The 24,069-nt window shown below is 43.2% G+C and overlaps 1 protein-coding gene across 6 annotated transcripts in view; it reads left to right on the top strand.

Moving 5' to 3' along the window:
• SCUBE2 (signal peptide, CUB domain and EGF like domain containing 2) overlaps positions 1 to 23,783 on the top strand; it is a 65,312-nt gene extending 41,529 nt beyond the window's left edge. For 4 of the 6 annotated variants that reach the window (XM_038404482.2, XM_043516770.1, XM_043516771.1 and 1 more), the window contains 9 exons: positions 32 to 187; positions 548 to 751; positions 8,999 to 9,169; positions 11,823 to 11,990; positions 13,609 to 13,770; positions 15,092 to 15,289; positions 18,161 to 18,313; positions 22,271 to 22,350; positions 23,272 to 23,783. In XM_038404482.2, coding sequence (XP_038260410.1) covers positions 32 to 187; positions 548 to 751; positions 8,999 to 9,169; positions 11,823 to 11,990; positions 13,609 to 13,770; positions 15,092 to 15,289; positions 18,161 to 18,313; positions 22,271 to 22,350; positions 23,272 to 23,424 — 1,445 coding nt within the window. In that variant the 3' untranslated portion in view covers positions 23,425 to 23,783. The remainder of the gene's footprint in view (positions 1 to 31; positions 188 to 547; positions 752 to 8,998; positions 9,170 to 11,822; positions 11,991 to 13,608; positions 13,771 to 15,091; positions 15,290 to 18,160; positions 18,314 to 22,270; positions 22,351 to 23,271) is intronic. The other 2 variants (XM_043516773.1, XM_043516772.1) reach the window with 1 other exon arrangement.
• The last annotated feature ends 286 nt before the right edge of the window (positions 23,784 to 24,069 follow it).

Raw genomic sequence — 24,069 nt, 5'->3', positions numbered from 1 at the left:
AATTGGCCAAGCTTTAATTTTGTTCACACAGATTATCATAACTCCGTAATGGAGAGCTTCTACTACGTAAACCTAAAATGCAGCTCTGGAAAGAAAGTTCTCGGAGCCGTCAGCAGACCCATGACAGCTAAAGAAATGTTTATCACAGTGGACTTTGAGCTTGAGACAAACCAACAGGAGCTGACAGGTTGGTTGGAGAACAATCCAAGATGCAACGGAGGGCTTCTTGCAGTTTGATCCTTAATTTCTTTCTTTCACTTTCATCTTTATGCAAAAAATAATAATACAAAAAGTATCTCCTGTTTTGAAGCTTCATTTTACTGGTTTGGAAAGTATGATATATATGCCTAGTTCCTAAGATCATTAAAAATTGTCCGTTGTTAATTTTCTTCTGGCCTGCTGGTGTTCTCCTTAAAGATTTCACCCCTGGTTCACAGTTTTCATTCTTGGTTGTTTGAATTGACCAGTGTTTTAAACCAAATATTCTCGCAACTGTCATTTATACTGAAGTTCTCTGCTCCTAATTTTCATCCTTGTTACCTTGTAGACACATGTGATTTGAGCTGTGCTCGAAAAAGGACTGAGAAGAGACTCCGCAAAACAATTAGAACCTTGCGGAAGGCAATCAACAGGGAGCAATTCCACGTTCGTCTCTCTGGCATGGACCATGAAGTGACCGAAAAGTCTCCCAGACTCTCGAATCCACAGGAGTTCTGTGGCATGGGACAAATGCGTTTGGATAACAGATGTGGTAAGCCCAGTATGGAACAAACCTAACTTTGGGACAAACCCCTTTGCATCCATTTCAGCATCTTGCTCAGGATTGGTGAGCACTGAGGAATGGGGAGAGAGTGAGGGAGCTTCACCAGAATAAAAAAGGAAAACAGTATAAGGAGGTGTCAGATATTGTGCTCAGTGGGAATTTATGTTGGGCTCAGAGCATGTGTGATTGGGGTAACAAAGTAGAGCAAGTACTCTATTCTGCACTCACTAGTAGATGACTTATTACCTATAAGGAGTTAGGAAGTGGAGGTAGTATTGATCTTTAATTATCCTTGTAGTTTACCAAATATGTTTTTTAATTATGATGTTAATGGGTTTTGCTGTAAGTCTCACTTAGTATCTGAATATGCAAACATATCATCTTTGTCTAGTCCCCAACCCAAAGCAGATTTTAATGAAATCACATTCTCTTTGCTAGTTGAGGCCTTGTGTGACTCACAGAAAGCAGGGTTTTTATAGGGGAACACCGAGCAAATCTTAATGATCTTGGTACTAGCAGGTGCCATCATAACGCGGCCAGTGATAAATGCTTCCAAAGGACAAAGGTTTAGGGAGAAGGGTCAGATGTTATCTTAATAGGGGCCTAATGACCATGACGGCTAATTCAAGTGGCACGGTGTATGCAGTATGTAACTGCTATTGCAAACCAATAAGCCTTTAAAATGCTTGTCAAACTAAATTTGACTTTTTGTTAATGTGTCTTCCAGCAGCAACCCTTTTTTGCTCTGGATGTGCAAACTCTGGAAAACTTGGAAGCATCTGTGAATTTCATATAATTAAGAAAGTGTAATTAATGGTTAAACACCTTTATGCAAGGAGGCCGAGTCCATGGGAGCTGGATGTACACAGCACCCAAACTGTTCAGGAATGTCAGAAATGAGCTGGAAGTTTCATTTCATTCTTAGTAGCTTTGTAATAAGGCTGGGCAAAGCTTTGGATACTTCATTGAGTGTGGATATTGAAAAGTTTTCAAGTCTCTCTAGTGGAGAAAGGAGTGAAAGTCCCTTCAAGCCTTCTGGTGTTTGTGGTGCGGCAGAGAGTTGGGGAGGGCATGGGACCTTGAGATGGTTGTTCCCTTCTTCATGTTCCATGGTTGGAGTGAGCGGTTTATGGGCATATTTCATATGGACAAATGATTTAAGGGAAGGCAAAAACTGGCTAAAGATTCCCAATCTGTGAGGTGTTACCAGATAATTACCCTCATCATACCATTTACCAGCCAATCGTATGTTTCCTCTCCTCATACTCATTTTACAGATCTCTATCGATATCATATATGATATTTATATGCAACATCCTTCATCCTGATATATGTCAAAAGGCTTTATGAACTTCTTTCATACACCAACTCTGAAATGCAGCCACTTTTGCCTGTTGACTGCAGTTAAAGGCAGAAAAAGCAAAAAACATGGTGCTATAAACTATGGCGTTTTAGGTAATAGAGACAAAACATACTTAACTTGGGACAGTATGTCAGCTTCCAAGCTGCCTGAATTAATCTGACTGGGAAAAGATAATGGTGCTTAGCTAATATGTCGATGCGCAAACTAGAAATATCATAGGGCAGCTTGATTGCACAGAAAAAATCAGAACTCATATGGCTAAACTATGTCCTGATTTTCTTGGCAACTATTTTCTGTCATCCAGATCGGTAGTGGTTTAGTTATAAATAGGAACTGGGACATGCAGAGCCATGTGAGAGGATGTGTGTAATTATTTTCCTGTAATTTGCAGAGACATTTCTTACTCATTAAAACTCGGGAAGCTTTCATTCCATTTTCTGTGTTAAAAAAGGAGGCTTCTGCAGAATGGTAAGAAAGATTGTTCTGGCCATGGCTAGCCTCTGCCACATTAACTAAAACAGAGGATGGCCCTGTGAGCACAAACATCAAGAGGAGGGACTCAGATAAGCTGTTCAGTGGCACTGGGAACTGAATTGGTGCTCCATTTTCTCCAGTTACATTGCAAACAAAATACCCAAAGATCTTTGGGCTCCACTCTTTCTGTGCCTCTGCCCTGGGAATCTTTTCAGGGTACTGCATTATGATCTATTTTCAAATTCATCTATTTTGTCTCTTTAAAACATAGTTTTCTGAATCTTTCATAAGTTCAGCAGTGGATGAGTTTACTTCATTAGTTCTGTCCTCCATAGTGCTGATCCTCTGCCCATCTGCAGTCAGTCTGCCCTTAGTCTTTGCCTGTTATGTCAGAGAGGAACCTAAATGATCAATGATTGTTCTCTTTTTCCATAAATGACTCAATCCCTTCTTCACACAGTTGCTATTTTATCTCTTTTCCACTCTTATTTTTCTTGCCACCTCCATCTGGGACTATGTGTGTGCCAGATGGAGGTCTCTGTGCAGTTGAATTTCGTGGTCTTAGTCTGATGGTTCCATTTGTAGATATTGTTAAAGTGTGCTCTGTTAAAGAGATATCTAGACAGTTGTTAGAAAGAATTCAGTCTACTGGCACATAAGAATATGTAGCATTGAGTTAGTAGATTCAGTAAAACTGTTGCCTTGCACTGCAAATGGTTCCCAGTTTGCAGCTCTGAAAATGTAGCTCCTAAAATTTACCACAAAAAAAAATTCCCATAATTTCCCCTTTATTAGCAATCTTAGGACTTGAACAGGCATGGAGACTGAACTGCTTTCTTGCTCCTAGAGGTGATCCTCCCCCACACAGGCTTACGTTGTTGTGCTGAAAGGGATGCGGGTTTGAAAGCTGTAACTTCAAGATGGGGTCATTCAGGGAAACTGGAAATGCCAAATGATCCTTGAGGAGATGGCGATTCATCATCCTGGAAGGTTTTTTGATGGCTTTATCTGCATGTCGAATGTACGTCAGGGTGCCTGGTTACAGCAAGACTCTCCACTAATGTGGTTACAAACATTGGTTCTGTAGTGCAGACTGGACTTTCACCAAGGCTTTTCACTAAAGCCTTACTCTGACCAAGATCAAATGTCTAAACATTGACAGTTTCTTATCAGTGCCTAATTTACTTGGAATATTTGTGTCTGAGAAGAGGGGGAGCAGTGGCTGACAACATCCATCAAGGGCCTCCTCTCCTGCTGGGACATTTCCCAATGAGAGAGGAGAAGCCAGCTCTTGAAACTTTTTCCATTGCTTTGACAACTGTGCTGCTGATGTATTTTGGCTACATCATTCCAGTAGAGCTGCCTCCCTTGCACCCAGTGTACATTCTGTGTTGGATGTGTGGTAGGTAGGGCACCCTGAACAGCCCAAGTGATGAGAGCAAGGCAAAGGTGATGCAGCAGCCTGCCACTGATCCTTGAATTTCCCATAATGCATCAAGAGTGTCAGCACGCTCTGCTGCAGTGTAGTAACACAATGAAAGAGCATTCCATCTGGGGGTATGTGTGTGTCAAAATTAACAACAGTCTTTTTAGTGGTCAGTAGGTGTGAATAGCTCTGGTATATTAGGGTCTGATTTGGGGAGGTGCTGAGCACCTCATCTTCTATGGAAGTTCATAACGTTGGTTGCTCAACACCATGCAGGTTTGTCTACACTACGGGGTTAAGTCGAACTAAGTTATGCAACTCCAGCTACGTGAATAACATAGCTGGAGTCGACTTAGCTTAAGTCAACTTATTGCGTGTCTACACTGCTCTGGGTCAACAGGAAAAACTCTCCCGTCAACTTACCTTATGCTTCTTGTTCCGGTGGAGTACCGGAGTCGATGGGAGAGCGATCGGCGGTCCACCTAAGACCTGCTAAATTGACCCCTGTTGGATTGATCACTGCAGCGTCGATCCACAGTAAGTGTAGACATGCCCTTAGTTTTGAGAGCGAATCGAAAGCAATAAGAAATCACCATTGAAAACACAGTGGATTCCCATTGTTTGCATGTTCTATGACACTGGGATTCTAAAAGACAAAGTATGAAAAATATGTTTAAAGAGAAACACAAAGGCCTGTCTGCCTTTTCATTTGTTGCAATTAGTAAATGTATTTTCACACAGTTAAAAATCCAACACATTACATTTTTTTTTCACTTTTAGAGAGCTGACAGGCAACAAATTCTCAAAGGAAAGAGGAAAGTGCAGTTCATACTGCTAACCTGCTTGCTTTCACGATAATAGACATAAATTCCTAAGACACATCATCTCTCCATGGGACCAAAGTCTGTGAACTGTTAAAAACAATAACTTCGAGGACGCTGCTTAGGAATCAATTTACATCAGTTATTTGTTATTTTCCTTATAAAGTCAAGGCATGAATCTTAGGAAAACGGTTAGATGCTAGATTATGACCTCTTTTATGAAGTTCACTTTTAACCGCTGAAATACCATAGTATTTGTCAATAGGTCAAATGCTCAAAGAGTCAAGTGTTGAAAAGAGTGGAAGAGTCTTTAAATGTCTTTGTAGCTAGTAATCCTGGCTCCCTGTGGGGGCTCTCCCCCTTTTATTTCATCAGAAAAGCTTTCACATATATTTTTTTAAAAACAGCTGCCTGAGATTCAAGAATGGGATTTTAATGGGCATTGAAGACAAACAAAGACAGCAACTACAAAAATGAAGTCTACTGGAGGCAATTGCTTCTTTTGTTCATTTGAAGAAAAACAAGCAGGTTGCTGGGGGAGGAGAGGAAGCAAAGAAAGCCAGTGGAATTCTTGATTTTGCCTTGTTTGCAAATCTTTAGACCTTGTTTTAAACCGTGTATTTCCCATATGACATGGGACACTTCCATTTTGTGGTTTTGTGAGATGAGAATCAAATTTTTAGCTTTATTTAAACAAACATTGGCACAAAAGAATTTGAGTTTAACATTTCTTAGGTTTCCTGCTTAGAGGATTAGTTGTGTCGTTCTTACTACGCACATAGGGCCACTGATTTCTCTGGGTGATTTCTGTAGTCAGGTACAACTTGCCATGAGAAAGGAATGTATAATTGAGCCTAAGAAAGATCTGTGTCCCTTGGATAACAAATCTTTTTGTTTAGCTAAATACTCAGTTTGTTGGATAGCAGATAAGTGACCCACATTTAGATCATCTGTAAACAGGAGATGGGGATGAATATGGGCTATGTCCTCTTAATGATCCATCGTGAATATTTGTGAGATTAAATAGTCTGATACATTGCACCATTTATCCACATAGAGTTATCTGGAATAAATACCCCTATGTGTACTCGAGAGGGCTGGGGAACTCTTGCCTTCTAAGCAAGTAGGCATAAATCTTTGGAACCTGTTGGTGCTTCTTTAATTCTAATATTTAGATTTAATAATTAGCAGCTGTCAGATTAATGAATAGCTAAAGATGCATGAAAATGTAATTTTCTGATCATCACTATCATAGACAAGCAGGAGCTGTTTCAGTCTTGCATCGTATGGCATGTCTCAGAGGAGACAGTGGATAGAAATACAGAGATGAATTTTTCTACAGACATTGTGAAAAGGTTTTTTAATACTTGATTTTCCCAAGCTGCACTTTTTGGGTACATTTTTACCATTATTGAAACTAACTCCAAGAGGTGCTGAGCACTTTCAGTTCCTAGAGTAGGTTTCAGAGTAGCAGCCGTGTTAGTCTGTATTCGCAAAAAGAAAAGGAGTACTTGTGGCACCTTAGAGACTAACAAATTTATTAGAGCATAAGCTTTCGTGAGCTACAGCTCACTTCATCGGATGCATTTGGTGGAAAAAACAGAGGAGAGATTTATATACACACACACACACAGAGAACATGAAACAATGGGTTTATCATACACACTGTAAGGAGAGTGATCACTTAAGATAAGCCATCACCAACAGCAGGGGGGGAAGGAGGAAAACCTTTCATGGTGACAAGCAGGTAGGCTAATTCCAGCAGTTAACAAGAATATCAGAGGAACAGTGGGGGGTGGGGTGGGGGGGAGAAATACCATGGGGAAATAGTTTTACTTTATGTAATGACTCATCCATTCCCAGTCTCTATTCAAGCCTCAGCATCAAGCACTTTGTTAACACAAAGGGGTTTGTTAGGTAACCAGCTGTTTCTAGTAACATCAGATATGAAAACGTGAGGAATCCTTATCCCCTGAGTAAATGGACTTTGCAAAGGGCCCGGTTTAGCAGTTATCAGAGGCAAGATATGGGTGGCTATGTAGTTGGGCTTGTCTGTTATTACATTGATGGGTGCCAATATAAAAACATAACCAGGTAAACAGTCACTACCACAGACTACAGGTTGTGAGCCCCCCCAAAATGAGGTTTATAAGCAGATTTAGGCAGCTTGCAGTTGCAGTGGCAATGCCCCAGCACCCCTAGATGTGTCTACAACTTCCCTTCATGTGGCACTCGGCTCCCTGGTGGGCAGGGATTGTGGAATCCCCTAGTACAACCCTGTACTTCCTGACCCTGTGCACAGCAGATCTACAATGATACTGCTGAGTTTCAGGCCTATGTGGCCCGTCTGTGGCTGGAAGGGTTTCACCCCCATGCCATTTAATTGATGAAAATCTTAAGGGATGTTGGAGAGTTGAATGATGAGGTTTGTGGCTTGTTTTGTGAAATCTTTATCTCCCCTCCAAAAAGGGCTGAACATTTAATGTTTTCTCTCCATCATACTTAGCAAAACAACCCCCAGAATGGTAAAATTATGGAGTGGGCAAGGGTTATGCACATAGGTGCAAGGCTGATTTGGGGATGCCATTTTGAAATTAATGCCCCCAACAGCAATGAGTGCTCAGGAAATTACTTCACAGCCTAGATAGTGGGAGGCTAAACTTTGCTCTTGGTTACACACCTGCAGTGAGACTGCAAGGATGTGACCAAAGTAAATTTTGGCTCTTGGTGAGCTACTGCCTGGCCTGTTGTTATTTTAGGGGGAAGGAGTTGATGTTTACAATGTTCCCCTTCTCTTTATGACATATACAATTTAAAAAGCATGTTTGTTAGAGCTGGTCATGAATTTTCTCTCAAAATGTTTATTGATGGAAAATGTAGTTTTAGCAAAATTGAAGTTTTTTCCCTGGGAAAAATGCTGACATTTTTTGATTTGCAGTTGGGATATTCAAAACTAAATATTTTGTTTTGGGTTGGGTCGACCTGAAATGAAAGAATTTGATTTGTTGAACTGAATCAAAACATTTCATTTTGGGTCAGTTTGACATTAATCTGAGTCTCGCATGCTTCTGTGGTTCTAGTTTGAGTGCCTTGGGCCCCCATTTTTTCTGTGGGGCAGGCTCCCTGCCTGGACTACATCTCTTCTGACTCACCACAGTCTCCCCTCTGGTCGAGTCAACATGGTGCCTTATGGAAGTTATGTGGTGATGCTGCATCATGGGAGATGTAGTCTGGTGAGCCTAGCCCATAGAGGACAATAGCGACCTCATGAGGCACTTGAATTACACCTCCCATAAGGCACAGCAGCATGGGGGGGGCACAGATTAACATAGAACTGAGTTGAAATTAAACTTTGATTCAGTTCAACAAACAGAAATAAAATATTTAAATTTGTATTTCCTCCATTGTCAGCCCTTTGAAGCCTCTCCCCTGGTTTTAAATTGGCTCATGACATTCTTCCTGATCCAGCACCATTTCTGACAATGGTATCCTTTGGGAGTTTTTTTGCCAGCTTTGTAATAGGACACTTAGTGCACTTTGAGGGCCAGATGTGCCCTTTCGCTAATGGTGGTTGCAGATAGCTACTCTCACTAGCTTTAGTATGCCAGCTGAGGTAAGGTCTCAGGTTGTGTCACAGTGGTGCACACACAGCTCCGTGCAGCCACCAATGAGAATTGAGTGAATTGCCAGGGCCAACTGCGTGCAAACCACCCCCCATGGGTGTGGCCGTCGGCTGTGCAGAGGTACTTCCTGTTGAACTCACCCTGTGCACCCCAGCGGGCACTGTCAGACATGGCATATTGGACTAGATGGACCATGAGTCTGACCCAGTAGGGCAATTCCTATGTTTCAATGTCCCATATCTATTCTGAAAATCAGAATAGTCTATACAGCCTGATGTGATCTCTGTTGGTATGCACTATACTAGAACCATTGATTTTCTCTTCGTAGGGAACATTTCACTCTATGCAAAATTCTAGAACATTCCCGCCCGTTGCATTTTCATGGTTCTATTCTATTGGGTTTGCCTTAGAGGTACAAGGCGTCAGTCTGCAAGTCATTCAGCAACCTGGTACCTGCCAATTTAACTTGCTGGCTTTGAAGAACATAAATTGAATTTTGGTGACCAGATGTTTTTTTCCTGTCGTTAGCTAGCTGCAGTGTCGGAACATACTATGATGGGGAACAAGAACTCTGTGTTTTATGCCCTAATGGAACATACCAAGATGAGAAAGGACAAATAACTTGTGAACCTTGCCCAAGTCCTCAGAACCTGGGAAACCAAAAATTAGCTGGAGCTCGAGATATATCTGAATGTGGAGGTAAGGCTCTTACACCCTACAGAGCTAGCAAAGGCACAGAAATGATGCTGTCACTCCTTACTTCACTCACCTTGAAAGTACCATGTGTGCTATATAAGATCACCCAGCACCCAAAGACCCCAGCAGTACCTGAGAACAATGGGGAAAGTTAAAAATGGAGTGGCAGCTGACCCTCAGAATTTCACTGCTTTTTGTATGTGATTCCAAAATATTGAATTCAAATCAGTTTCCTCCACAGTGGGTTTTACAGCACATAACTACAGATGAAAGTGATTTGTCAAGACAAGTAATGTGCAAATGGCAAAGCTGCTGAGAAAAAGAGATCCAGTGGAGTAGATTTCATTCAGATATACTGTGTGTTCACATAGCTTCTGCCCTTGGATGGGTGCATAAGGCTTCCACTGAGCTCCTTATGCATATCTAAAGACTGTGTTGGGCCGTTACTTTGTTCAGGGGGTGTACAATGTGAAGCTAGAGATCTAAGTCTAGGAAAAAAAAGTTGCACCTGATTTAAAAAATAAAATCTAAACCAGTAAAATAACTTCAGCAAAAAAACCCAGTAAAGGAGAAGCATTTAGGAGGAAAGATGTTCTCACAGTTAGGTCAGAGAACTGAGATACAGGAGATTGGGTTCTGTTTCAGATGTCTCTGCCACAGACTTCCTGTGTGATCTTGGCAAGTGACTTCGTCTGACTTTCAAAAGTGGTCATTGATTCTGGGTGCCTAAGTTTGCTAGCTGCTTTTCAAAATGAACCTTACTATCCTTAACCTCTTCTGTACTTCATTTTTCTTATCACTAAAATGAAAGTAGTTTGTGGGGGGTTTTTAACCTCTTAGGGATGTTCTGAGGCTTAGTTCATTAATCTTTGTGGGGCTCACAGACACTACAGAGATGTGTGTGCCATAGAAATACCTATAAAATAAAGAAGGACTAGAAAAGAGCCATGAGCAAATGAATGAGTATCCACAAAGTGCAGAAGGTTGGATAAAACTGTTTTGTGTTGGAGAAATTAGAGTCAAGAATTAGGATGATATTTTTCTTCATTCAGTTTCGGTATAATGAGCCAGATAACATCACTTTATCTGCTGCCTATAATACACGAAGGAGAAGCTCATTATTAAACTGAATTTGTTAGCCATAAACAAAATTCTTCATCATTGATCATGACCAGTAGTTAATGTCCTTTTTGTTTTTTAGTCAAATATTTTGAAATGAAGCCAAGGCCAATTTAACTCCTTAACAAAACAGCCATTCACGGAATGATTTATTGGAGCTATAAACTAAAACTAACAACAGTTTATTATTGCAACAGCTCTTTAAAAGGGCAAAATTTCTCAGCATGGCTGAACAACTGCAGCACTATTCTGTGTCATCCAGAGTAGTGTAATTACTTACCACTGTCATTGAAATCTGTTGCTTGCTACAAGTTTTGAAGACAGATTTTATTTTAGAGATTTCCATAAAGGATCCACAGGGTCTATAGAGAATCAGTTCCGTGAGATAAATCCTACCTTCATACCATAGCAGAGCAAAGCAATTCAGAGTGGAGACAATATCAAAGACTCAGAGTCTGAGGGCAAGAGTATTTTGAGTCACGGATTGTGGTGCAGTATGTGTTTGTACGGAGTTTAGCACAACCCCTGATCTGGTGTGGGGTTTCAGGGTTATACAGTAATAAAGTGTTTGTTTAATTACTGGTATTAATAATCATTGTATAGAATAAAAATAAATTGTGAATTCTACAAAATCTGGGTTTCTGCTACTTACAGTTTCAGTGCTAGGTTAGTACAGCTGCCTGTTTTATAGGCTCTGAGCTCATTAACAAAATGGCAGGAGAGTCTACATAATCTGCAGCTATATGACTTAAAAATGCTATTAGTGGGCTAGCCCCATTGAGACTCTTTTATAATGAAATGTGAAACTCCTCACACCAGGTTCACTGAAGAGTTCACCAATGTTTGTGAACCAGTCAGTGTTCATTTTGATGTTACAATAGGCAACTTCTATGGGGCAGGTGCTGGCTCTTGCTTTCATTTAAATGAGAAAAGCCACAGGCAGCAGGGGAACAGTGCTGTACTTTAATTGCAACTACTGGGCCCTAATTCCGGTTCCCTAAAATCTGTGGAGTTCCAGCTCAGCAGGCCTCTCCCACGCATAGCAGTGGGTCAGAATGGGACTTTGTTTTGGAGTACCTCCTGTGAGTTGTACCGGCAGCCTCCCTTGCTTGATTACTTGTGTCACATGCCCAGAGAGTTGTGTGTAGTGCAGGCAATCGGGGCTGAAAGAAAATGGGTGCAAAATAACACTGCATTTTTCATGCTTTCATTTGTGTCCATTTTGGGGACAAAAGGAAAAAGGGCTAGAATGTTGTCCTACAATTTTGAAGCAACATGTAGCAAAAATAGAACCAATTTTATTCCAAACATCATTGTATTAAAGCCTGTAAATGATTCCAGCCACGTACTCATTGAGATCTAATTTCAACCCATGTTTTGTTGCATAAAATTGGTTTCAGACTTTCATACTCCATACTTATGACTAGATCTTCAAATGATTTGCACCAGCTGAGGAGCAGGTGCGTAATACACTTTCAGCCATGATATAGCTTCCATAAAGTTCAGGTTTATGCTAATGTATATTTATGTCCTCTAGGTCAGTGCTCACAGGGTGAATATTCCTCTGATGGCTTCGAGCCTTGTCTGCCTTGTCCCTTTGGAACATACCAACCTGAAGCTGGCCGGACATCCTGCTTTCTATGTGGAGGAGGCCTGACAACAAAATACAGCAGTGCATCAATGTTTCAGGACTGCGAGACGAAAGGTAAAATCAAGAAGAGATGCAATGAACTGCAGTGCTTTGAGAGACCAACACTGTCCCTGTTGCTATGAATGCTAAAGTTTAAAAGGGCAAAATACGTCCCCTCTTTAAAGCTATCATCTCCCAGCATTTTCACACTTGAGTGTCATGCCCCTGGCTCAAGTCATGTGGGAGCTCTCTTACATCTCAAGTTTTTTGGCATTTTGGGACTACCAGATGGTCTGGCAGATATCTTGAACCTGGTCAATGATTTGTCATGACGATCTGTGAAGAGATAGAAAAGAACATAGGAAAAATCAGGTATTAATCTCAAGGACAAAGGAGAGCTGACTATCTCTGAGTGATGGCTGGCAGCAAGATGGTCCCCTTAGTACCAGAATGGATGGATGCACAAGGGAGCCACACAATCATAACAACACCAATCCTTCGGGATCACAGAGGCCAAAGTACCCAAACTGGTTAGAATGTTAATTATGTGCTGACTGGAAACCACAGAAGCAGCTAAAGGAATCCAGGGTCTGACTAAAGAGCAGTAGGTTCTGAGAAATGGATCCACAACAGTCAGGACCATTGACTAGCTCCTGCAGGAAGGGAGTCCTTTATGACCAGGCTGAAAATGGAATTAGCCGGGATGCTCTGGAGCATAATTAATGGGCATCACTTGGGTCAGAAGCCCCCCAGAAAACTTGAGATAAGGGAGGTCCTACATAATTGTCACTTGAGCCCCAACAGCTGTGACCTAGGATGAGAATCCTGTGGTGACGGTATTTTAACCACAAAGGAGTTTCTTGTTAACATTTGCATTAAAAATTATAGGTTTAATGTAAGCAGCATTGTATTTTTTTTTTGCAAACAGTAATCAAAATTGGTTCTAATGGAGATGTATGGGATGTAAGTCCTGTGCAGGATTTTGCCCCACATCCTTACAAGTTCAGGAGACATATGTAACCAAGAGGCAGGGATTATAATGCATGGTTTTAATATAGATTATTGTATCCCATAATAAGACAGTGTTGTTATGGGAGTTTAACGTAATATACGCATTAGTCATTGCATAAGACCTGCAAAAACAAGTGTACAAATCATGAAGGGCCAAATCCTCCTCCCCTTAATCATAGTGATTAGACAATGCTAGACAATGAATTTCAGTAAGTCTGTTCAGGTAGTACTGTATTTCTCAGTATAAATAAGTGTGGCAGAATTGTTCCATTGATATATGAATATATAGTTGATTTGCCATGGTTGGACCATTCAATGAAATGTTCTTTTTCTCACTACCTGTTATTTACGTCCCCACCCCCGCCCCTCACAGACTGACAGATGCACCTTCTTTCTCTTTCTCTCTGCTGTTTCTCACTTCTAGACAAGAACTAGCATGTGGCACTGTGAGCTATATTTGTGGTCTCACAAAAAGAGCTATGATATTGGAAATGCAGTAAGGAGTCTAGTATGCCTTCATTTTATTGCTGTAGCTCCACACAAGTGTATATATAAGTTATTTAAGTATACATTAGTTATTTACGTAGCTTATAATAAGTCCTATAAAAATATATATAAAGTTACTTTCTAGTGTCATAATCACACTTTGGTAACTGTACTACATGTTTACAAACCCCTACAGTTCAATGTTCACCTGGTCATTTTTATAATACTACAACTCACCGGTGTATTCGCTGCACAGTTGGGACCTACCAACCTGAGTTTGGTCAAAATTATTGTATTTCATGCCCTGGAAACACCACTACTGATTTTGATGGATCAACAAACATAACCCAGTGTAAAAGTAAGTATCACAAATGGATTTCTCAGCCAGTTAGAAATGAAAAAGGCCAGAGTCATTAGCATCCAAAATGAGAGTTTTAGGGATCGAATTCAGCTTTGATGCAAGTGGGCATAACCACAGGGAAGTCACAGGAGTTGCACCTGTTTACACCACATGTGAGTTACGTCCCCAGATGACTTATTGAGGCATCTAGCTCTGTGAATGAGGCTTGTAGTATTATTGTGCTAACAATCATTAATTTTGCCAGTCCGCACATGAGAAAGATCAACCCTGGGAGTGTTGGGCCGCACTTGGGTACTGCTGGTAGATCTTGGCTTTGCCATGTAATGCAAGAGATTTGGTTGGGTTCTTAGTCTCCTTTTCTCTCTCCCTGGGCTAGCAGGGGGGAGGAATGCGGCTCAGGCAACTTACTCTGTTTTCTGGGCTTCTTAACAGTAACCTTTTCAGCTTATTACAGAACAGGCCCAAAGTGAGTCCCTGTTGGTTTCTGAATAGTGGTGGCTGCAATGTAGGAAGATGAGGGCATAAAGCAAGGAGAATGAGGGGAAGAGAAAATCCTCTGATGAAATCCTTACTATATAGATCTGCTTCTGGTAGCTGCATCTCTTCATAAACGAAGGGCTGCAGTCGTAGGGCATGCCACAGCCTTAACAATATTATAAGGCAGCTAGTGCCCAGACAAGCCCAGGTGCACAAGAAGAGTGTTCAAAACATCCTGCATGGGGGCTAGTCACAATCCCAGTTTTTCTGCATTTGTTTCTTCAAAAGAAGTAGGGAGGGGACTCAAGGTCATGGCCTTGCATCTCCGCAACAACAGCCAATGGAGCAGGTCTGGTATAGGAGGCATGCACACTGCACCCTCTGAATGGATGGGGCAGAATTCACTCTGTCCTGAGCTGTTGCAGACATTGTGCACCATATATTTGAATTTCCAATACCTTACACCCTGTGTAGTTACTTATCCCTGTGTAAAGCTGAGTATAAACATGTTACCCTGGATGGGAGTGAGTGGAGAACTCTGATACTGTCATGTTTTACATCCCCTTTGCAAGCAGCTGTAACCTCACAGTCACCATATGCCTCTGTGCTAATAGTTAGTTCTGCACCTAATTTTATTTTTCAGCCTGGATCTCACTATTTAAAGAAACAAGGCAAAAGCAGGGACCAGTTTGATGTGCAGCTGACAGAGGGATTCGCCTGTTTCATATGCAAACAGGAATGGGTTCATATGTCTGTTGCTCTTGCTGACAATGACTGTAGAGAAGGCTCTAGATATCCCTCTCCTCATTCCCCGGCCCTGGGTGACATGTTCCTTTTTCAGATAGACACTGTGGAGGTGAACTTGGAGATTTCACTGGATATGTTGAATCCCCAAACTATCCTGGGAATTACCCTGTGAACATTGAATGTACGTGGACTATAAATCCACCTCCTAAGCGCCGCATTCTGATTGTGGTTCCAGAAATATTTCTGCCAATAGAAGATGAATGTGGAGACTACTTGGTGATGCGAAAAAGTTGTAAGTCTGAAATATCTTCCAAACCATATAATGTCTGGCTTTCCAATGGACCTCAGGGTGAAGAACAGAATTCTCCTGCTTATTCCACACCTGGTGCATAAACTAAAAACCAGTCACCTAAAGCCTAGTTATAAAGAGTAGAGAAATAGGTTTCATTTGACAATGAATTTGAAAATCCTTTCCATCATCATGTGGAATTGGGTCCAGATGAATCGAGGGCCTAAAGCTGAAACGTGCCATTGATCTTTGTGAGAAACGTTCATATAGCATTTGTAAGGGTTGATGAATGGTAAAGAGTTATGGGTGCTTTTACCTCTAGGTGAGCCCTGCTCAGGTTGGACCGGATCGAATGCTAATACCATCCGGATTGAGACCCATTCCACTTGGACCAATCAACAAGATGGAATTCAATAAAGACAAGCGCAAAATACTACACTTAGGAAGGAAAAATTAAATGCACAATTACAAAATGAGGAATAACTGGTGGGGTGGAGGTACTGCTGAAAAGCATCTGGGGGTTGTAGTGGATCAGAAACTGAACATGAGTCAACACTGTGATACAGATGAGGAAAGGACTAATATTCTGAGTGTGTTAACAGGATTATTGTATGTAAGACACAGGAGATAATTGTCCCGCTCACCTCTGCACTGGTGAGGCTTCAGATGAATTGCTGTCCAGTTCTGAGCACTGCACTTTCAGAAAGATGTGAATAAACTGGAGAGAGTCCAAAGGAGAGCAACAAAAATGATAAAAGGTTTAGAAAACCTGACCTGTGAGGAAAGGTTTAAAAAAAGCTGGGCCTGTATAGTCTTGAGTTAAAAAAGACCCGGGGAACCTGATAACAGTTTTCAAATATGTTAAAGGTTGTTATAAAGAAGGCGGTGATCAGTTGTTTTCCATGTCCACTAAAGGTGGGACAAGTAGTAATGGGCTTCATCAGCAGCAAGGGAGATTTAGATTAGATATTAGGAAAAGCTTTTTCACTACAAGGGTAGTTATGCTCTTGAATAGGCTTCCAAGGGAGGTTGTGTAATTCCCATCATTGGAGTTTTTAAGAACAGATTGGACAAACACCTGTCAGGGATACCTGGTCCTGCCTCTGGGCAGGGGGCTGGACTTGATGACCTCTCAAGGTCCCTTCCACCCCTACATTTCTGAGTCTATGATTCTACATGTGCTGTGGAGACACCATTTCAGTTTCTGGTGCTGGCACATTTCACAAGCAATATGTTTTTAAAAAGCTGAAAAAAAATGTTTTATGAAAATAATTATGGGGCCAAGTTACATGGTCAGGGTATGAGCAAGACTCCCATTTGCTTCACAGGGATCAAGGTGGCAGAGGCCCTCTTACCAACTGCAGGTCACCTGGCAAAGAAAAAACAGAGCCTGCACTGACCAGTCACTGCTTGGATGCCCCCCTCCACAAACCATTCATCGGACTACTGTAGGGCTGTATTTCATAGTAGCAGCCGTGTTAGTCTGTATTCACAAAAAGAAAAGGAGTACTTGTGGCACCTTAGAGACTAACAAATTTATTAGAGCATAAGCTTTCATGAGCTACAGCTCACTGCATCCGATGAAGTGAGCTGTAGCTCACGAAAGCTTATGCTCTAATAAATTTGTTAGTCTCTAAGGTGCCACAAGTACTCCTTTTCTTTTTGTAGGGCTGTAGTAACACCTCTCATGCTGCACAGTGCCAGTGGGATAAAGAAGCTTGAACCGAGCACTGATATGATTCTGTTAAGGGATTGTGGAGATCAGACACGAGCACTCTGTCCACAAACAAGTCCTCAATTCCTGCAGCTTTGGTTCACAGGTGCCTGCACTCAGGATATGTCTACGCAGCAGAAGCTGGCTTACCTGAGCTTGGCTGAATCCAGCTAGCACAGGTAACAAGCAGTGAACACAGCACAGTGCAGGCTTCTGAGAGAGGAAGTGACCAAAACACCTACCCAGGGTCTGTGCTGCGCTTGTACTACCTATGCTGTGCTGTCTCCATTGCTTGTTACCTGCGCTAGCTGGATTCAAACTAGCTCAGGTAGGCTAGTCCATGCACAGCTTTTTGCTGTGTAGACATACCCTTAGGCACTGGTCTGGGCTGTCTCCTGATTCAGTCAGCCTGCTGCACTGCCAGATAACGTGGTCTGGGAGATTGCACATCCCAGAGGCCAAATGAATTTTCTGTGCAAAGAACCCTGAAGTATTTCAACTAATAACTGCAATTGTCCTTTCAATTAGCCTCTTGGGGTGGAAGTTGGCCTCCTGTAGCTGAGAGCAGAATTTGGCTCTGGCTATTGCCCAAAACAGTTCAGAGTAACAGCAAAACCTTGGCACATTAATGCTTGCAAAATGAAGGGTAAAACTGCACTTATTTAACTTGTTGTATTCCGGTTATCCTCCTGCCATAAAAGCATTTTTGTCACAATAGGTTAATGTGTTTTTTAATCACTAAGTAACTGAAGAGTTAAGAACATAAGAACAGTCCTACTGGGTCAGACCAAAGGTCCATCTAGCCCAGTATTCTGTCTTCTGACAGTGGCCAGTGCCAAGTGCCCCAGAGGGAATGAACAGAACAGGTAATCATCAAGTGATCCATCCCCTGTCGCTCATTCCCAACTTCTAGCAAACAGAGGCTAGCGACACCATTCCTGCCCATCCTGGCTAATAGCCATTGATGGACCTATCTTCCATGAATTTATCTAGTTCTTTTTTGAACCCTGTTATAGTCTTGGCCTTCACAACATCCTCTGGCAAAGAGTTCCACAGGTTGACTGTGCATTGTGTGAAGAAATTCTTCCATTTATTTGTTTTAAACCTGCTGCCTATTAAGAGTTGTCTGACAGCTGTGTATTGTACATTTTCTTTGGAAGCTTCCTCCAATTCTGTGACCACATATGAAACCTGCCAAACCTACGAACGCCCTATAGCTTTCACATCTAGGTCTAAAAAACTGTGGATCCACTTCAAGTCAAATGAAGGGAATAATGCCAAAGGATTCCAGGTGCCTTATGTAACATATGATGGTAAGTGGCTGTTAACAGATAAGTAATGTAGAATATCACAGTGGGAGCATGAACCTTTCAATCCCTGGAGGGTAGGTGGAGCACATTATAAAACTGATAGAACTCTCAAAAAATGGAACCCTTCCAGTTTGGGGTATTGATACTTAGTCTATGTTTATTGCTGGTCTAACATGAGGGCCATGAGAATGTTAGCATAGACTGGCTGTTGGCATTTTTACCACTGTATTGTCAAACTCTGCTCAGAGAGAGTCTAGAATTGACTAGGTGGCTAAAACTCTTCTGGCTGGTGTATGCTAGTGCTTCCATTCATGCTATGCTAGCACTGATGACGCTGCAAAAATGTCAGTGTATACAAAGCCCTAGGCTTGCTTTGCCCTGTTGTTTTATAAACTGCAAATTAACATTTTGGGAGGAGTTTTAGAGCCCCCCCCCTTTTTTTGCATTGAGTTTGACTGACTTTACTTCTGTTAGAGTTTGCTTTTATTGATTTTTAGTGCACTTTTCTTGCATCTAAACATAGAAAGTTTTTGCATATTTATACATTGTAATATTAATATTAATGTATTTCCAGTGACAAAAAATATGATTCTGTGCTTATCTGGAATTAAATTGACTTAGCTGAATGGTTGGATGAACAGAGGACTTGTGTATGTGCAATTACATCAACGCCCACCCAGTACTGCAGATTATGACAGTCTGATTGTCAGCTTGTAAAATTTTCCAACAAGAACCTTCATACTTTCTCCTCTTATGCATGGAAACCGCTCCCTGCAAATATCCACAAAGCTAGCTCAGTGTCCTTTAAATCCCTCCTTAAAACTACCCTGTGCCTGCTGCCTACAAAAACTCAACAGTAGTTAGGCAGCTGGCATGCTCTGACCACTGCCTATTCTGTTGACCAGTATTGTTTCTTATTGTCCTTGGGCTCATTTCCCCCCCCCCCCGCCCCGATCCTCTCCCCTTCCCCCGGGTCTGTATCTACTTGTTGTCTGATTTTTTACTTTGGTTGTAAGCTCTTTGGGGCACAGACTGTCTCTTTGTTATATGTCTGTCAAGTACCTAGCACAAAAAGGTCCTGGCCTGTAGGTGCTACCACAGTACAAATAATTAATTATGTGTTGGCGTGACACTTCTGTGCATAAAGACTTAAGCACTGAAATCTTCATCCCTGACATGGCCAAATTTGGTCTTGCTGCACTCAATGGCATTAATTTCAATGGGTTTTGATCAGCTCTCACTGAAGACAATGGAAGCTGTATCAGGCCCTTTATAGGTAAGTAGCAGTTACTATAGCAATAGGTGTACTAGCAATACCATAGTTATAGATTTAGATAGCTTGAAAATGGACCAGGGGACTTAAGCCTGTTTCCAATAACAGCTCCCAGCACCGGTAGCTATGCCTCTCGTGGAGGGGTTTTTTTTTTTTTTTAGAGCGCTGGCTCTGCCAGTGTAGACTAGCCCTGAGTAACTTTACACAGTGACAAGTATCAGAGGGGTAGCTGTGTCAGTCTGGATCTGTAAAAGCAGCAAAGAGTCCCATGGCACCTTTTGGACTAACAGACATATTAGAGCATAAGCTTTCGTGGGTGAATACCCACTTCGTCGGATGCCCTTAGTGGAAATTTCCAGAGGCAGGTATAACTATGCTGATGAAAAAAGAAATGGAGGACTTGTGGCACCTTAGAGACTAACAAATTTATTAGAGCATAAGCTTTCGTGAGCTACAGCTCACTTCATTGGATGTATTGGGTGGAAAAATGCATCCACCAAATGCATCCGATGGAGTGAGCTGTAGCTCACGAAAGCTTATGCTCTAATAAATGTGTTAGTCTCTAAGGTGCCCCAAGCCCTCCTTTTCTTTTTGCGAATACAGAGGAACATGGCTGCTGCTCTGAAACTTTTCAAAAGGAGAGATTAGGCTTCAGTTGGGCGCAGGTAGCCGGGCTTTTCGTCTCTCTCTCCACAGCTTGCACCAAACGCCCTGCCACGCAGAGGGGAATCCCTCTGGCATCTGATCTGTAGCTGTTCCGTTCCCCTAGGGGAATGTTGTTAGTGTTTTAAGGTGAAAAGGTCTCGCGGGGGGGGGGGGAGCGGGGAGAAGCAGCAGCAGCAGCAGCATGAGGAGGGGAGCGGCGAGAGCTGCATGGCAGGTGTGCGGGGGGCTCCTGGCTGGCGGGGAGGGGGGGGGGTCTGTCCGGGGTCCTGAGGAGGCGCGCAGCAGCTGGGCAAGCGGCCCGGGGGGGGGGAAGTGAGCGGAGGGGGGACCTCAGCAGAGGCGGGGGTGGAGTGTGGGCGGGGCTGGGGCGGAAAAGGCGGGACGAGGAGCGAGCCTGCCCCGGGGAAAGTTTCGCCCCGCGCCCGTGGTGCTGCACGTTCGTGCCGGGGCCCCGGTCACTCCAAAGCGGGGCTTGAGCCGCACAGATTGGGGATGGACGGGAATTAGCTGCAGGGAACCCGGCCGAGCTCCGGCTGCCGTGCTGTAGAAAGGCAGCCGACGGTGATTCACGGGGCGTGCAGGGAGCCACTCGGCCTGGGACCCCTCACCAGAGGGGAAGGAGGGAGCCGGAGCGGAGCGAAGAGATTCCCCTTTGGTGCAGTCTCTCCTGAAGCTCACAGGCTTTGATGGAGGCTGATGTGCTGAGGCAGTGGAGGGCTGCAGGTAGCAACGCCTCCCCGCCGGCATTTCCGAGGAGGAGAGATGCTCCCTGTGCCCTTCTCTCCTACCCTGCAGTGGAAGATGCACCAGGACTCAGCCCCGTCCCCGGGGCGGCCTGCTGTCCCTCGTCTCCGTTCCTGTGGCTGGGAGAGGAGGGGGGGGCACCCACTTCCTCCCAACAACCTCTCCTGTGTGCAGCCTCTTTCCTTTGGCGGCAGGGATGCACATCCGATGAGCCTCAGGAAGCTGGTCAGGCTGTGCCAGGGACACGCTGTCCGGCTCACCGGGCCGGATTTACACTTTCCATGCCTCTAGGCACAGCATCTTCAGCCCTCCTTCCCCACCCCCGCCTACAGCTGACCTTCATGTTTTCCCTAAAAACTGAAACTTTTAACCCACTTGTAACTTTTAGGTGCCCCTAGAATGCCAGCGCCCCTAGGCACATGCCTGCTGTGCCCAGTTGGAAATCCGACCCTGACTGCACGCAGTCATCTCCTTCACCCTTAACTCCAACCTCATGCTTACCCTCGAAACTTCCCAAAGCTCAGCCCTTAACCTGGACCCCAGGGGAGAAATCCCGGCTCCATTGAAGTCAATGGCAAAAACACACATTGACTTCAGTGGGGACAGAGCTTCACCCCCCCACCATGTCTCCTCTGCACTTGTGTCACTGTTGGTGAGGTTGGACTTAAGGCTTTGTCAGACAGTGTGAGCTAGGTGTAACATTTCCCTGTACCCACTGGTGGGCTGCAGTGTCTCACTGACAGTGAGCAATTCATTGGTTGGGGGAAGACCTCACCCTTAGCTTGGAGTTTCCTTCCTTTTAAGGCTTTTGTTGCCTGGGAGGGTTTTGCCCTGGCTCAACTGTAACTGCCCTTTAAGAAATTTTTTGATTATAATATGAAGAATCCAGCAAAAGATTCAGAATATTTAAAGATGGATTTTGTGTGGAGTTCTTTAGCAACATAATAAGTTTGAAGCATGCCACATGGTTACAATACACAGAGCTGTCCCAGGCTGCTGCTGCTGCTTTCTCTTGCCGTTGACAGATTGAGGATGAATAGCTCAGCTTGTGTCCTCATAATAAACAGTACAGTGTATTTATAGGTCATTTGAAAAACCAAAGATTGCTAAATTGAGAGCCAGATGTTTGGTGTTACATGTGAACCTACACGCCCACCACCCTTCCTGTTGCATCCAGTGGCCAGCAGCTCACTTGTGTGTTAAGGGAAGAATGTGTCCCTCATTGATTATGCAGCTGTGTCTAACAGGCAAATGATTATATCATGTGTCCCCAACAGAGGATTACCAGGAGCTAATAGAAGACATAGTTCGGGATGGTAGACTCTATGCATCTGAAAATCATCAAGAAATACTTAAGGTACATTTTCTCTCTTAAAGCTTTGGTATGAGAATTAATGGAGAGATTAATACAGAATTGTAAATTATACTTTCTTGTGCTATTGAAGCTACTTCCCCACATGGGATTCACCCCACTGAGACCCTCTCTTGGACTGTCTGCATGAGCAACTTTAATGCCTTCCAAGACCCCTATGCTCGCCCTATAGGTCCAAGCCACTTCAGGGAAGTGCTAAATCGGTGCACACGGCTTCCCAGGCCTCAGCATCAATGAAGCACCCTGCCTAGGTATGGGCAGAGCAGCTGCACAAGGGTGCCTATGCATCTTTTAAGCGCCAGGAAAAGGATCTCCAGGCTGGCTTCACATAGGCCATCTTGGAAGGCTGCAGTGGGAGCAAGCTTGGGGAGAGGGACATAGGCTTACATCTACTTGGATCCAATGCCCTGCACAACTGGCACGGAGAGACAATGGCTGCTATTTCAGCTCACAGAATAGGAGCCTTGAAGGAGGGAGTGAGGGCACTGCAGTTATTAGCCCTGGATTGGAGAGACTGATTTCACTTTTCTGACACACATCACACTCCACCTTTTACAGAGCCCAGTACTCAGGCAAGTGGAGTAGGTTTCACCCAAAAAGCACATTTCTCCTGTCAGAACTCAACTCAATATTCTGCTTTCTGTACATGCTTGGATCTGCTAGTATTGAATAAAGGCCCGGGGTGAAATCCTGGCTCCACTGAAGTCAGTGGCAAGATTTCACCAGGATTTCACTCCAGCTTTGTAGATCTGAGAGATCACATTAGTGACTGGAAAGAAAAAAATTCAGGGCCATTGCCTCTATTAAAACAATCTGCTATGGAATCATTGGGGATTAAGTGTTGGTGACTCTGAATGTAACTAGTCTGTTCATTGACAGTAAAAATATCTGCTTTACCCTTTTCAGGATAAGAAGCTGATAAAGGCATTGTTTGATGTCTTGGCACATCCGCAGAACTACTTCAGGTACACAGCACAAGAGTCTAGAGAGATGTTCCCACGATCCTTTATTCGACTGCTGCGCTCTAAAGTTTCCAGATTTTTGAGGCCTTACAAATAACCAGTCCTACATTTTGAACACTAAACCACCCCTAATGATGCAGCAGAGCATTGGGATGGGTGAGGCTGTGTCTGAGTGTTTTGCACACTGGCAGAGAGACTGCAGGGAAGCTCTCCAATTAGTTCTTTTGCAGGGTTTGGCTTTCACAGCTAATATAAATGTTTTTGGTGAACAGAATTTTGATTCCTTTCCAGATGATCCCTTTCAGGTCACAAGATGCTCTCTGGGTTAAGTGTGTGTTGGATTAGAGACTGGGAATGTTTTCTGTAATTAAATGATGCCAGGCATAATATCTTCAGAGCTCTGCCCTGTTGCTGCATCAGTAACACAAAAGCTAATAAATGTGGATGTGCTAAGTACTGCCGTGTGGCTCTGGGCTGTAATTAAGGCTTGTCACCTCCAGAAAGCTGGACTCACATTCAGTCTGGCTGAAAGTGAAAACAAGTTTGATGTCCCTCTCAAACCTTCACTGCCAGGAAATTCAAAGCAGAGGTTGAAATGGTCTTAATCCAAACCAGTGAATCCAAGTTTTGCACAAGATGTGATTTTCTCTCTGTGTGTCATACTAGATACAGTACCTATGCATGGCAAAGTAAACTAAGGATGAAATTTCAGCCTGAACTCTCTGGAACAGATTTACCATTG

Source organism: Dermochelys coriacea, chromosome 6, assembly GCF_009764565.3.
Source record: "Dermochelys coriacea isolate rDerCor1 chromosome 6, rDerCor1.pri.v4, whole genome shotgun sequence".
Taxonomy (NCBI): Eukaryota; Metazoa; Chordata; order Testudines; family Dermochelyidae; genus Dermochelys; species Dermochelys coriacea.
The sequence above is the reverse complement of the archived record's forward strand: the minus strand, read 5'-3'. Positions and strand labels throughout refer to the sequence as shown.